This window comes from Camelus ferus, chromosome 1, assembly GCF_009834535.1.
Source record: "Camelus ferus isolate YT-003-E chromosome 1, BCGSAC_Cfer_1.0, whole genome shotgun sequence".
In the NCBI taxonomy this organism is placed as follows: Eukaryota; Metazoa; Chordata; class Mammalia; order Artiodactyla; family Camelidae; genus Camelus; species Camelus ferus.
Genome location: NC_045696.1, coordinates 90,866,731 through 90,882,892, shown reverse-complemented (window position 1 = coordinate 90,882,892; position 16,162 = coordinate 90,866,731). Strand labels below are relative to the sequence as shown.

General features: G+C 37.3%; 1 protein-coding gene across 1 annotated transcript; it reads right to left on the bottom strand.

Annotated features, from left to right (window-relative positions):
* Positions 1-5,750: 5,750 nt before the first annotated feature.
* Positions 5,751-16,123, bottom strand: LOC116664785. Its single transcript, XM_032483191.1, has 3 exons — positions 15,935-16,123; positions 14,985-15,638; positions 5,751-6,792 (listed from the first exon to the last, which is right to left on the bottom strand). Exons 1-2 carry the CDS (start codon positions 16,121-16,123, stop codon positions 15,060-15,062), a joined length of 768 nt encoding a protein of 255 aa, XP_032339082.1. The 3' UTR covers positions 5,751-6,792; positions 14,985-15,059.
* Between the last annotated feature and the right edge of the window lie 39 nt (positions 16,124-16,162).

Below are 16,162 nucleotides of genomic sequence, written 5' to 3'. Positions count from 1 at the left end.
AGAAGACCTAAACAAGCAATTCTCCAATGAAGACATACAAATAGCCAATAGGCACATGAAAATATGCTCATTATTGCTACTTATCAGAGAAATGCAAATCAAAACTACAACAAGGTATCACCTCACATCAGTCAGAATGACCATCATTCAAAAATCCACAAACAATAAATGCTGGAGAGGCTGTGGAGAAAAAGGAACCCTCTTACACTGTTGGTGGGAATGTAGTTTGGTTGCAGCCATTATGGAAAACAATATGGAGATTCCTCAAAAGACTAATAATACACTTACCATATGATCCAGCAATCCCACTCCTAGGCATATAGACAGAGGGAACCTTAATTCAAAAAGATACATGCATCCCAATGTTCATAACAGCACTATTTACAGCAGCCAAGACACGGACACAACCTAAATGTCCATCAACAGATGACAGGATAAAGAAGCTGTCATATATTTATACAATGGAATACTACTCACTCTTAAAAAAGAATAAAATAATGTCATTTGCAGCAACATGGATGAACCTGGAGAATGTCATTGTAAGTGAAGTAAGTGAGAATGAGAAAGAAAAAGACCATATGATATCACTTATATGTGGAATAAAAAAAAAGACAAACGAACTTATGTATAAAACAGAAACAGACTCATAGACATGGAAAATAAACTTATGGTTACCAGGGAGGGAAGGGGGTAGGAAGGGGTAAATTGGGAGTTCAAGATTTGCAGATATTCAATATCTTGTAGTAATTTAATGATGAAAAAGACTATGAAATGAAAATATGTATGTTCCTATATGAGTGAAGCATTGTGCTATACACCAGACATTGATACAACACTGTAAACATTTTTATACTTTAATTTAAAAAAAGAGTTAAAAATTGTCAAATGACACAAATTGGCAATTCATTCAAGAGAAGAATAATAAACAGCTAAAAGAATTTGGGAAATACTGATTCTCACTAGAAAGTAAAGGAATATAAAATAAAACAGAAATAAGATGCTTTTTCAAATAAATACATATATTAAATTATAACATTCAATGTTGGTAAGATCTGTAGGGAAAAAGACTCTCTCATACATAGCTGATAGGAGTACAAACAAGCAAAACTTTTGATCCAACAGCACAACTTATGGGATCTGGCATAAGACACTAATCAAAAGTGTATCCATATATTTAGTTATAAAAATATCTATTATAGCACTGCTTATAAGAGAAAAAATTGGTAATAAGTATTTAACAATAAATATTTTAAGTAAGATCTATGTATAATAGAATATAATACAGTCAGCAAAAAATTGTGGTATTAGATCTATATTTATTGACATAGAATTATGTCCACATGATGTTATGGAGTTAAAAAAACATATTTTCAATCATCAGTATAGGTACACATAATATTTTATGAGTATCTTTACATTGACAAGTATGTAGAAAACTGTTATTAATATTATTAACTAGCCATTTTTAGCATATCTCAAAACTATCTCAACATTTTGACCAGTAATTATCTCTGGATAATTTCCCTGAGACACCTAAACAATGTCCCCTTCTTTCAGGAGTGTTACAAATGATCATCAAAATCCAAGTAGCTGATACATTCAGAACTCTTCAGAAAAGGATGGTACATGACACCTCTGGAAGTGAGAGTGCTTCATACATGCTACCCACCAGCTCCGTCACTTATTTCCCACTGTACTTCTGTAAAGTATGTGAATATTCCAAGCTTAAGTTTCAGGACAAAAGTAAGAGCAAAGTGATTTGGTCAGACTGTAGGGGAGCCATTTGAGTTCGAGTCATAGGCTCCTAAACATCTGGAGCCACTCCTCCCTTTGGGTAAACCTACAGCTCTGTCATTTCCTATTTCTGCAGATTAATAATGGAGGCCCATTCAGTCTTCAGTTGTAGGAGGTCTCACCCTTGCTAATTACCCTTGGAAACGCCTGAACATGACATGGTGAGGAGCAGGGTCAGGAACTTAGCTTGAGTTAATAGGATTTCTTTCAAATAAATTTATCTCATGTTTTCATATGCACCTATACACATATAAGCACGTATATAACTTTTTCTATATCACTGCAAATACATATATTTTGCATTGCTGATTGTTCAGTGAAAGAAGTGTAACTCAACTGCAAATGGAAATAGGTACCTGTTATAAAATAAATGTCACAGGGAGGTAATGTACATACAGCACAGGGAATATAATTAATAATATTATAATATGTTGTACACCTGAAACTAATATAATAAGTCAACTATACTTCAATAAAAACAAAAAACAAGTTGATAATTGGAGAGATCCTTAAAAGCTTACAACTAATGAAGTGATTGATTATGAGCTATATACTTCAAAGAAATTACTTTTTCAATCAACCCTAAGTTTTCTAGAACTGAATAGACTATAGTCATCTCAGGTGTATTTAAATGAAAGATAATATCTGTAAAAATCTTAGGAAAACTAATTTAATTTCAATATTTGTAAAGTTTTAAAACTTGCTTTACAATTTGAGATTACGAGAAAGTCATTCAATTCTTTCAGAAATTTGAAACAATCTAATCTATATTCTGATTCAGTACCATATTAGGAGAACATGGAAATACCACAAGCATACAAAATAAGCAACTGGGTACTAATTTACAGACTTCAAAGACTTGATTAAAATGGAAACAAAATACTTTGACTTTATACATTTACTCCACTTTAGTACCACATACCACAGAGAAAAACCTAAAATCGACATGCAAAAGTAACAAACATTATTTACTAAATCTAGGAATGTGCACGGTACCCCACTCTGTCCTATATGAACAGGCTACCTGCGGGTTCATTCTACAAATGTTTCCCATGATTTTCTAAATAGTGTTGTGCGGTTCTCTTTCTTAGGTATTGCCCTCTGTCCATTTGCTCTCCTGTTCTTGTACCCATATAGGTGACCTAAGGAGGAGAGGGTCAGCAAGGCTGAGAATGGATGATCAATGAACATGACTTCCACCTTGTCCTGGGAACCTTCACATGACCCACCCACTTTCTCCCCAGCCTCAGGGGCTCCTAAATTGCAAATTAAGATATTTTGCTCCAGTCATACATTCTCTCAAAGATTAATTATTATTAAATTAAAGGGGGTGCACAAGAAGACACTTCCTTTATTTTTCCTGTCCCTACCCTCTGAAGGTACTGAAGAAAAGTTTTATTTTTAAAACAACTATGTAGACATAATAAAAGAAATCAGAACTCTACAGAGAGGAAGAGAGATTTTCGTTTCCCTTTATTTCACCAAGCTCAATTCAGATACCTAGGATGGAGAGAAAAATTATTCTCAAAGTTACTAGTTTAAAACCAAATAACTAGAAATTTTACAACATATAAAACAAATTAATGCCATGAATATCAGTAGGGCAATCAGTAAACAATAACCATGTATGTGAGTCTATTTTTTTAAAGGCACAAGGAAGCCCAAAATGCACTCTTATTTTTACTTTGCCTATTATATTTGAAAATATATTTCTTAGATTTAATCAACACCCTGAGTCTTCTAACACAGATATCACCTAACCTTTTGCAGCAACATACATCTTACAAAATATCTAGTAAGAGTAAAATTTCAGTCACTTACAAGCTGCTTTCTTCATCCATGTGACTGGAGCTGACATCTTGACAAAACCTATACTTTAAAAAGCATGAAAGCAAAAAGTTCCAAATGACTCTGGTCAAAACACAAAAATACCATCCTCACTTCACAGCACAGTCCTACTCCCCCTCCCTCCCTGCCCCACAGACAAATAGCTGAAAGCAGTAAGAACAGAAGAGGGAAATGAATCACTCATGTTGTATGAGAGTATTGATATAAATAGTAATAGACTAATGTCAAAAATAGGATATATTTAGTCTGAATCCTAAAAAAAATCTTGATTGAGAATAATCTAACAGTGGATGAATTTGCCCGGGGAAGGAATTAAGAGTTCTTGCTCATCTAGCATCTAGAAAGAATCCTGTGATGTTAAAAAAAAATTACAAACTTAGATATTATTTTATCTTGATATAACCCATGTTTTATATTATAAAGATGCAAACATTTTTGTGACACAAATTTTCACTTATTTTCTATTTAAAAACCAGAAAGCTCTTACCTCATATTCAGCCTTCTCTTTGAACACATCTGTTCACAATGCTTGTATAATGCATCTTTTAATGTACTTTAGCTCATAATTAATGAGGGGAAAATTCTAAAATCTCAGAAACACAAAAGGAAATGCATTGATTTAATACTATTTCCATGTTTACGTAAATAATACATAAATTTAGCAGAAATAAAAAATTGTAAACATATATGAATGTCTATAAATAACAACAGAAATGTATTGACATAAACTGAGAAACTTAGAACTATGCAGAAAATTGACTGTTAAAAAAACTTTCATGTTATGATTGGCATCTGGAGAAAAAGAGTTGCTATATTTTTATAAAAAGCAAAATACAGACTTCTGATTTTACTTATACACAAAGAATAATGCACTCTTCCTCGTTTGTATATATTGATGCATCACTTTAAATATTTATACAAAGAAAGCAAATACTAAATATGTTTACTCTCTGAGTCTCTCTGTTTGACCTCTGACATAATACCATATCTTGACTTAGAATCATTGATTCCAAGGCACATACATTCATTTATAAAATATGTCCTACTAACTTTAAATCATTTATCCTTAGAAAAAGCTTCCTAGATTCAGATTTACCTTTTAGGTGAAATTAAAATTTAAACTTAGAAATGCATGTTCCATATAAATGTGAACTCCTCCCACCCCCATTTAAAATGTTGGGGATATCTTTCATTTATAGAAATACAAATACTATGGTCATTGGTGGATTGTCTTAATTTAATGGACAGAACATTTATAATATCTATAAATATAACATTGAAAGTGAAAAATTCCAATCTTGATTTTAGAAGAAGCACTATTTATTTCCAAAAGTGATATTCTAAATTGTGGCTCTAACAGAAAGAATGCAAAGTTGCCATTTAGTATTTAAAAACAAAACAAAACACCATAGCTTTATTTAGCCAATGAATCCCCAACTCTTGAATCTCAAATAAATGGCTGGTATTTCCAATACTAGTTAATTATCACTAAACCACAAAAGGGTGGTAAATACTCAGAACTAAAAAGTTTTCATCCTTTGGACACAATATGAATATTAGTGACACCCGATAAAAATGGCCTTTGCTCTGTTTAACATTTAATCAAGTAGTTAATATTAAAACTGGAGACAGAAAAGATGTGTTGAAAGCAGTTACTTGTATATTGAAATTTGGAGAAAAACTACATGTGGTTTCCATTGTCCCATAGCCAACATTTTGGAATTTCTTACAGAATGATATATTTACATTTCTCAAAACTGAAAAGGTCTGCCTTCTTATTGAAGTTTACCATCTGTCAAAACACTTCAAAAGCTAAATATTTTATATAAAGAGGGAGAAACTGACTAATCTATAATGTATATAAGATTAACCAAAGGAAATTTAAGAATGTCAAAAACAGTGTTCTAGTTGTCAATTAATACTTGAGTAATTCTTGATAAATCATAACCAGTGCTTTAATTTATGTGACTCTATCAAATATGTTCATTATATTCTTATATAGTTTCTTAATTCAATAACTTAAATGTGAAAGTTAATAAAATATCTGTAACACTACATTTTAACCAGTGCAAGGGTACTCTAAATACAGGTTCTTCATATTTATTCAATTAACTGAACTCTATCAGTAAACACAATGACTTCAGGGCCTAACTCATAAAAAATGCATTATTTACATGGAATCTTCTTGAATTTGCTTGAAAAATTAATTATAAAGCAAACTTTTCTCAGTTTATGTACATAGCAATTACGCCCAAGCCCTTGAAAGCAAATGTTACTGAGCACAGCTCACCTACATCAATGAGATGACAGAAGCATCAAAAACTTCAATTTGTATTCAAAGGCTACATGAGTCAACTTACTGTAGATGCGCAGACATTTTACTATTCTGTAAGGCATGCTGTTGCAAGCATAATATCCATTTAACATAAGGTAAAGATGGGGAACTACAAAATGCACCTAGAAAAAAATAGCTAATGACAAAGAGCGGGTAAGTGAATACTTCAAACCTCAAAACATATACCAATCAGCATGTCTGAATAACATCTCTCCCAGGATACGAACAAAAATGACTAACATATTTTATTGCTTGCATCTTTTAAATAGTAACTGAAAAGATCATATATAGATCTAATCCAAGTGAAACTAGAGTTACAAAGTGTTACCACCAGAAGAATAATTGCATCAGATGTCTAACTAATAAGTATTTTATCAAGACTTGGCAAATAAAGTTGAGAGACGAAATTCTAAAAGGTGACAGAATCGTGGGCAATAGTAATGGAGACATAAAACACATTCCGTGGTTGATAAAGTAGTTGACTTCTTGAGAGAACTGTAAAATTATCAGGAAAAGGAGAGCAGATGTTACACATTTGGACTTGGTAAAGCATTTGATGCACTGCTTCATGAAAAGTGACTTGAGAAATTAATCCAAATTGGCTTGGATCTGATCAGTGTCACACAGATTGAAAACTGCTTGAAAATCAGTAAACAAAAGATCATAACAAATGGTTGTATATCCTTTTGGGGTAGAGATCAGCCACTGGAATTGGTGTTAAATCTGGTCATAGTTAATGGTCTTATGAATAGTTTTTTTTTCAAGTGAACAATTTTAATAGAAGTTTCAAATGCTGCTGCATTGAAGGATGATGCCTACAAAAGAAAGAATTGAAAATAATAGAGTTACAAAGAAAAGAGTTAAACACACAGGAGACAATGTGAAATTTGGCTTGTAAAAATTCACTCCAGAAAATAAGATGTGACTATAAAAGAATGCTACTGATCATTTTTTTTTTAAAACACAGACATCAGAACTTACAGATCCAAGTAAATTTTGTCCTTCAAAGTAGTCACCCTGAGAAACTAAACACTTAGTCCAGGAATACTGTCACTGTTCAAAACGTTTTCGGAAATTCATCTGTGAAATCGCCTTAAGAAACCAGTGCCAGTAAATTTTAGTGCACTTTATGAGACATATAAGAAAATGTGTCATCCCAAAACAGCCATGCTTAATTTTTTCCTACACTTCATTTGTAATAAAAATTTATATTTCCCAGCTTCTTCATCAGACTTAATGCCAAACAGCCTTAGGCTAGTTCTAAAAATTAAATCCACCCTCAGAGAACTAAGATATGTTTCCACTAAAATTATCTAAAAGAATATACCATACACATATTTTTTCACAGGCTTATTTATTTCACCAACACTTAATGAAAATCTGCTATATGTTTGTCTCCACAATTTAACTGTGGAGAGGCTACAAAAACTAAGTAATGATCTTTGCCCTCAAGGCACTCACATTCTGGTGGAGAAGACAATCACATAAATAATTACATTATGGTGTAATGAAGCTCTGGTAGATGCAGGCTCAGAATTCTGTGAAAGCACAAAGGGGATCTGGGGAAGGGCATTCCAGCAGCAACAGATATTTGACAACGGTACAATATTCAGGAACTGGTGGTAGCTCCAATGGGAGCACAGGGTAGGTGGTGGAGCAGCCTCCGAAGAAGAGACGGGGAAAAAATAGTAAAAAGTCAGATTAAATGTCACCTTGAAGAGTTTGAACTTAATTCTTCAGGCAGAAGAAAAATAATCTGAGGAGTCACATGACCTGACCTGTGCTTTTACAAAGAAAATTAGGGGCTGTGACATGAAGGATGGACTTGAGGAGAAAGAGACTAGAATCTCTGAGAGCAGTTAGAGGGTTTTGCATCCCACTCTACTCAGGCTTTGGCCTCCACCACTGCCTTATCAAGGTCCCTGAAGATCTGTACTATGGTCAGTTCTCAATGATCAGTTTTCAGCCCTCACTCCCTCCTCCTTGATGCCCTTTTTCACTTGGCTTCCAGGACACTGTGCTCTCTTGGTTTTCTTCCCATCTAGTATTGGTAGTTCCTTCTCACCCTCCTTTCACTGATTTCCACTCTTTTCCCCAACCTGTTAGTAATGGAATACTACAGGATGCAGTCCTAGATTCTCTTCTCTCTACTTCTCTTCTCTCTAGTTTTTGGTAATTACACCCGGCCTCATCACTTGAAGTACATTTTATATAAACCTAGAAACAACTCAGACGTCCAACACTGTGAGAATAGATGTATAAATTGGTATATGCACTCCATAGACTATTATACAGCAGTCAAATGAATTACAGCGACTTCAACAATATAAGTGAATCCTAACAGATAAGAATTAAAAGTAAATATAGGAAGGTAAAGGTATGGTATTCATAATTACACATATAAAGAAGTGCAAATTCAGTGGAGATAAATGGGAAAAGAAAATGTTAAGATTTGGATATATTTCAAGGGCATTAGTAAAAGATTTATATAAGCTAGGGGGAAAAAAGCAAAAGCAGAAGGAAGAAAAGTAAGAAAAGGTAACGAAAAGCTGTGAATAGATTAAAGGTCAACAATTTCCCTCATATATAGTATAGAATTATTAGTACTAAGAGATAACTTAGGAAAGAATATTTGAGTACTGCTCAGAATTATTTGTCTTTTTAAGAAGGAAACTAGGTCTCAGTCAGTGCATCTCCTGAATGCACACCCCAGGAGGAGGTGTCCTTACATCAGGTACTGCCCACCTCCCAATGCAAAAGTACAGTTTCCTGCTTCAAGCTTTACAGACATTTCCAAGATGACCCACCTTTATCTTTTTATTTTAACCATCTTTATCTTCCTTCCTATCTCTCACTGACAATTAGGGCCAGGCCTGGAGTAGATGCTCAAATGTTTATTAAATACTTTGAACTTGATTTCCTATGATTTGTCTTCTCTCTTGAAGATTTAAAAAATATTTGTGAAATGATTTAGTTCTACATTTTTAAAAGTTTTACTGGGATGTGACAAATGAATATTTTCTATGAAGCAAACAGAAGCAACCCAAATCATTCCTGGGATTATTCTTCATTAAGTATCTGTTGCAGCATAAATTTGCACATCACAAGATTTGGTGAGTAAGAGTCTCCTAAATTTAGCCCACTTACTCATCTTCTTTTCTTGAGTCTTTCTGCATTTACAACTTGCCTACCTCCCACCCCCATCCCATGCCAACCATACCCTTCCCTCTCTTTCAACCATCACTGCCTCCAACAGTGTCAGACTCCAAGGAGAAAGCAGAAAAGGATAGTCTGACAGGTTAAAGTAGAAAGGGGAAAAGAATCCAAAGCACTAGGTAGGTATTTAGTAAATGTCTGCTGAGTGAATGAATAAATGAGTTATGTGCAACTAGGCTTCTGGAATGAGTATCTTGGAAGAGAGGGGGAGGACAGAGGATCACCTGGAAGAGAAATGGGAAGGTGCTCAACATGAAAACATGAGTGTTTTTTATAGAGTAGGTAAAAAAGAAAATTTCTCCCCTGAGTAGTGAAGAGCTAGTGAAGAGAGGGTCATAGGAAATGACAGTATTTGAGAGAATTTTCTCCCCTGTTCTGCAGCCTACATTTCAGTCAGTCAAAGACCATAACCAAGCTTCCTCATGTATTCAGCCCACTGACCTGTCTCATTCTGCACCCAATTAGGCGGGGTGATAAATTTGAGGGTGGTGGGGACAGAGGAGTTTAGAGTAGGTGGTGGAACAAGGCTAAACCCACCTCAGTGCTCCACTAGCCTCAGAAATTATGTTATCCAGCATTTCCTAATCCACCTGATTCCATGGGCAGCCCTCTGGTGAGCACAGTTCATGGCATCAAAGACAGAACCAGTTCTGTGCCCAGATCCACTGCTTTGCTGCTGATACAACCACAAACATTCCAGAAATGAATCTTCCCCTTGTCTGTCAGTACCCATCTATTCTAATTCCTTACCCTGATCTTGGAAAACTACAAAAAGGATCAATTACTCTCTGAGTTAGTCAGAGCCTTATTTGTACTCAGTGAGGAATCACACACACAGGCACACAACTCCAACGGCACAACTGGTGCTGACTATTAACCTAGATCAATAGTCTCAACAGAAAAGGTCAAAGGTCCAATGGGCTCTGGGAACCTCAGACCACATTACTCTCTACCTTGACCAACTTGACAGACAAGCTCAAATTGCTCAGGCTGTCCCCTTTCAGTGCATTAGCAAAGAACTTCAGAGCTTGAAACTAACAGTCCTTTTCTCTACAGTAAATGCTTTTTAAAAAGTAAATAATAAGCAGAAGACTAACAAAGAAGAAATAAGAATAAGGATAATAAAATAAGACAAGAATTGAAATTGCTGACTTACATTTTATAAAAGAATATACATAATTTTGCAGATTCCCTCTATAGGCTTTATTTTATAACAACAAAAGAGATTTGTGGGGAACTCTGCTGAATGGCACATGGAGGTCTATACACTTGAGTAAGATCATACTTAAGGGAATAGCAAAGTATCCCAGCCCTCAGTTTTGAAAAACTCTTGCTACTGAACAAACTCAAAAGGCCCACAGGCATTAAAAATGACCAGAGCTTCTTACACATATAAACAGCTCAGAAATTTCCTGTATTAGTTTCTTGTTGCTACTGTAACATATTCACAAACACAGAGGCTTAAAACAACACAATTGATTATCTCACAATTCTGTAGGTTAGAAGTCCAACATGTGTTTAACTGGGCTAAAGCCAAGGTGTTGGCAGGGCTACATTCCTTCTGGATGCTCTGGGGCAAATTCCTTGTCTTGCCTTTTCCAGCTTCTAGAGGCCACCAGCATTCTTTGGCTCTTCCGTCTTCAGAGCCAACAGTATTGCTTCTCTCTGACCATTCTTTTGTAGTCACATCTCTCTCTAAGTCTCCTCTTTGGCCTCCCACTTCCACCTTCAAAGACCCTTTTAATTCAGTGGGCCCACCTGAATAGTTGCAGTTACTCTCTATTTTAAGGTCAGCTGATTAGCACCCTTAATTCCACTGCAACCTAACTCCCCTCTGCCAAATAAGCTAACATATCTACAGGTTCCGGGGATTAGGATGTGGATGTCTTTGAGGGTATCTTTCTTCTGTTTATCACATTTCCTTATTACTCCCAAGGCAAACTGGAGGATCAGTCTGTCTCTTTCCAACCTTCCTTTGACGGCTAGTTCCACCTAATTTCGCCCGTCTAAAAAGTTACATAAGGAGCCCTAGAACTAAAACTCCCCCAGGGAGAGTACTGGATCGTTTCAAACAAGCATCAGCAGAGACTAAGTTTTAATGGAAACGATATAAGCCTTAAAAGATACACGACTGAATTTCAGTAAATAAACATATTGCCCACAAGATAGGTAATTACATTTTGAGCCACCAATGTCAGTAAACGTAATACAACACATGATGTAGCATGAGCACTGAAAGTCTGGCTAGGTTGATGTACTTTTTAAATCATTTTCAAGGGTAGTAGTTTATTTTCTTCTTAGTACAGAAACATTAAAAAATGTATTCAATAAATAAGCAAATGGAAGGACAATCAATCCAATATCAAAGTGACTAGAGAGTCAATGCCAGGTCTCAATTTGTACACCAATGTTCCAGGATATAGAGGGCTGGAGGTCAGGGACTCTGGGTAACTTCTGCATTAAGAATACCTTGAGTTATCAGGGAGAAATCTGTCTACTCTATACAAAGGGGCAGCTCTAAAGTCACAGTCCCTCAAAAATTCCATGTAAAAAAAAAAAAACTTTGCAAGATTTGAAGAAAGTTTTATTCCAAACTCCAGGCCACACAACGTAGACACAGATAATCAACATTCATATTGAAATAAATTTGCATACCACCTCCCACTATTTTCCAAAACTGTTTCTAATTATACAGACAAGCAAATTCAAGATCCTCTCTATGTGACAATAATTTGAAAGGCAAATAGTGAAAGTAGAGAAGTACATTTGTGGAAACTTCCTGTATGCCAGGTACTTTTCACATCTTCTGTGATCCCCACAACAACCTGCACAGAGTGTCTATAGGACACTAAGAGGACACATGCTCTAGGAAGCTAAGAAATTACCTGAAACTTCACAACTAATCAAATCTCACAACTAGTTGAGGTTTGAATTCAGAAAAATCTGCTTCTGAAGATTGGTCATATACAGCGACATCACTGGCTTCCAAATTAAAATGTGTAAAAAGTGTTCTCAGTGCTTTGTAGATATTATACAAAATATGAGGCAAATCTCAGTAATATATCTAAATTTAGCTACTGGGAAGAAGTCCCTCTACATTCCATCTGTAATTAGGACTGAACTGTTCACTTTACAGTTCCTCATAATAGTAATTAAACATTCCTTCTTCTGTAATATATGTGTTTTCAAGTTTCTATTAAAGATCGTGGGTCAGCAGCCTTTGCATCTTTCAGCATTTTACTGCTAATGCTCTACAAACACGAACAGCCAAAGAAAATGCAGATGGTCATGTGGAACACAAACCACAGCAACATATGGCATGCATTTAATTCTAACAAAGTGTGCTTCTTAACCTCTGGGTGTCGCTCCACCATCTCTTTATAAGGCTACTCATTTCCAAGAAAGGTTCTGTTTCCAAAAACAGAGTAACAGGCCCCCACATGTGTTGTACGGCCAATCAGATGCATATAATGTGTCTGGATGCTTTTAGCAAGTGCATTTAGCACATGCTCCCTAGTACTATCATGTGTACTTATGAACCATCCCTCCTATGATGGTAAGCCCCTTGAGGGCAAGTGCCAGGCCTGGTATCTCACCTTCTTAGCCACATATGGCAGAGTAACAATACTATCTGTCATGTATATGGTGCTATGCAGTTTCTAAACTGCTCTTACAGGTAAGTCCCTTAACTACACTGTGACCTTTGCCACATCTTCCAGATGAGGCTCACAGAGGCTAAGCAACTAGCTTGAAGCACAAACAAGTAGGTAATGTTTTCCTCTTGTCCACAACAGAAAAGTATTATTCCTTGTCTTACAAACTACTTGGCTTTGTTATATTCTTCTTCTAAGGTTTTTATTACAAGGATTAATGCCTATTGGCCTTTGTATTAAAATAAATATCATATAGTGCTAATATACAAGTGAAAGACACTGTTCTTAGGGCTTTACAAATATTAACTTATTTAATCCGCCTAGCTTTCCCACAAAATAGACACTATTTTTATCTCCATTTTACAGATGAGGAAACTGAGACACAGAGAGATTAACTAATCCCAAATCACTCGACTGGTAAATGGCAGCAGTGAGGTCTGAATCCAAGAATTAGAGTACATGCCCTTAACTTACTCTGCACTATTCTGCCTGAGTAAGAATCTACAAAGATCTTTACTCAGAATATGTGAGTAGTTGTTCAACAAGGTGGGGGAAAGTGTGTTTACTCTTCCTTATGTGATTTATTTGATTATACTCTAAAACCTTTCCTCATGCCGATAGAACTTCACGTAAGTACAATACTAAATTTTCCTGTACTGAAGGCATATGCGATGGTTACCTTGACTGACACATAAAATACCCAAAACAAAATACCCCAAGACTTGAGGATTTTTTGTTTTATGAATTAGAGACATGAAAGGATTACCTAGGCATCAGAAGTGTTATAAGCTCACATCTGTAAGTCTTTCTTGGAGATTTTCGTATTTCTTATACAAGAATGTTCCCTGTATGAAATATTTCAGTATTCACTCTATATCTGATCTCGAAAATTATCTAATCCTTTTTAATTTTAATTCTCAGCTACTTTTTCTTCACACATAGGGCAAGCACTTACTTTCAATGTTTAACACTTTTATTCCAGTTGTCTTGAAAACATGCTAGTAAACATGCAAACATATTGTAAAGGTTTAAAATTCGGGGTGCGTATACATATATCAACAGGAGTCATGAATTATGTATATACCAAGCCTATATAAATTAGATTTTGAAGAACAAGCATCACAGTACTCAGGCAGGTCATAATAAGAGATTCCATGTGAAATGTAAAAACTACCTTGAATAAATTATCCATAAGTTAACACTCTCATTAGAATGACATATTTATTATTTCTGGGTTTGTGACATTCCTTTAATGCACTTTGACTAACTGTTCTAACAGCACATTAAGAAACCATTGCAGGCCTTTCTACCCCCCGCCCCCGTGTTGGAATTAGCAGAATTTATTTACATTTGAACTAAAATAATTTAAAATAATATAACATTAAAAACAATCACCCATTTCCCAATGTAGAATATCATTTTTTTCTGCCCAGAAACATTTAATTAAAGCAGGATATAACTTTAGTAATTATTTTTGCACAGAATGACTAAAATTAATAGTCAATTGTAAGACTGTTTAAAAATTGGGAGGCTGACAATCAAAACAATCTTAAATGTTTTGTTTGTGTGATGAAAAGGAGTGATCCTTTAATTCCCTCACACACATTAAACTGATTTCACAGACTTTCTGTACTGGTGTTTAACATAGTCAAGTGCTTGAGGTTACATAAAATAAACAATCTTGAGATCTTATTGCAAATGTTTGTAATTTATGATGTAAACTGATTTGTGAAAAAAAAAAAAAAAAAAAAAAACAGGATCCCAGGTCCCTGAAGCCAAAAAGGCGTTTTTCAGAAATCAAAATAGTTCCGAAATTTGAGCATTGCATTATGCTAAAGTATTACCATCTGAAGATCTAAAAAGTTATAAAGCTGGGGAAAAACTCAAAATAGGTATTTATCAGTTCAGCTTCCAGCAAAGGCCTCCGATCTAACTGGGCCTCCTGTATTACAGGATATTTAACACTAATGATATCTTTAATAGTATCTTCTAATTCAGTTTCCCCAGTTAGGGATTTCATAGCCTGGGAAGGCTTTGAAAACACCCTGAAAAATTTGGGGGACGATTGGGGGTAATTTTAAAATTATATATTACGATTATTGAGTTTGTACCAAAACGACATACACGTTGGGGCTTACTTGAATTTAAAGTGAAACCTTCCTCGGACCCCTTCTCAGACTGGCTCTGGAAACTCGGGGTTTGGAACCTCTTGTTCACACATAAAGGCGCCTGCCCGAGAGTTTGGGTCGTGGCGCTCCAGGAAAGCGTCTCTGCGCGACCGTGTGTAGGAGGCTGGACCCAAGGGACCGGCCCCGACGGTCCACGAAAGGCGGCCTCAGCCCTCGCTGAGTCTCGGGAGAGCGGACGCGGAAGGAGGCGAGGACGCCGCGGGCGCCCCTGACGCCGGACCCACAGGCCCGCGCGTCACGCTCACGTATAGCCGACGGGCCCGAGAAACTTTGTCCTTTCTCGCCCGGCCGCGCTGCCTCCGCGGGCTCCTCAGCCATCCGCGCTGCTGCCAGGACCCGACCCTCGCGGGTCTCCGCGCCCAGCCCTCCCGGCTCCGGCGGCCGGGAACGTTCCAGCCGACGTAGGCCGCGCTGCCGCGCCGCTACCCGGGTACCGGGCGCCCGGCCGGCCTGGGTCCGGACGCACCGCCTCCTTTGACCTCGGGCTCCCCCAGAGCTCAGATGCCGGGACAGGCTGGGCTCCGCGTCGGCCGCGCCCACCGCTGCGCCACGGACGGAACCGCCAACTCCGGGTCCCAAGTTCTCCCGTGACCTCCAACCTCCCTGGGGGTGCCCAGGGAAACGTCCGAATCAGCGTCGAGGTCTGGATTGGGGTTGGCGCTTGGAGCCTGCCGGTTCGGACCCAGGAGCCGGCAGGAGCTTGCCGGAGGCCATTGGGCCGAGGCGGGCGGCGCGGTGCGGCCGCTTCAAAGTACACCCCGCCCCTAAGCAGATGTTTATTATGAAAACTAGGAACGCTTGACAAGTAGAAGACCCGCAAGGCCTGAGCGCTGAATACGGCCCAAGTCCTGTTCGGTGGTCTTTGAAGGCTAAAAGATAAATATAAACGTATCACCCACGTCTACGCGGAGGAACAGCTTCAAGTGCGAGCTCAACCCGGGAGAGGGCCGGGTGGGGGCGGCGGGAGCACTGCCCGAGGACGCGTGGCTTTTTTTGCAGGGAGGGTCTCCTCTACGCGTACTCCGGCCCAAAGGGGGCCCCAGGGGACACTTGGGACACTCTCGATCTTGGTGGAGGGTGTCCCCCATCCCAAGGGGCCGAGAAGAAAGGGAAGGGAAGGTCTTGTC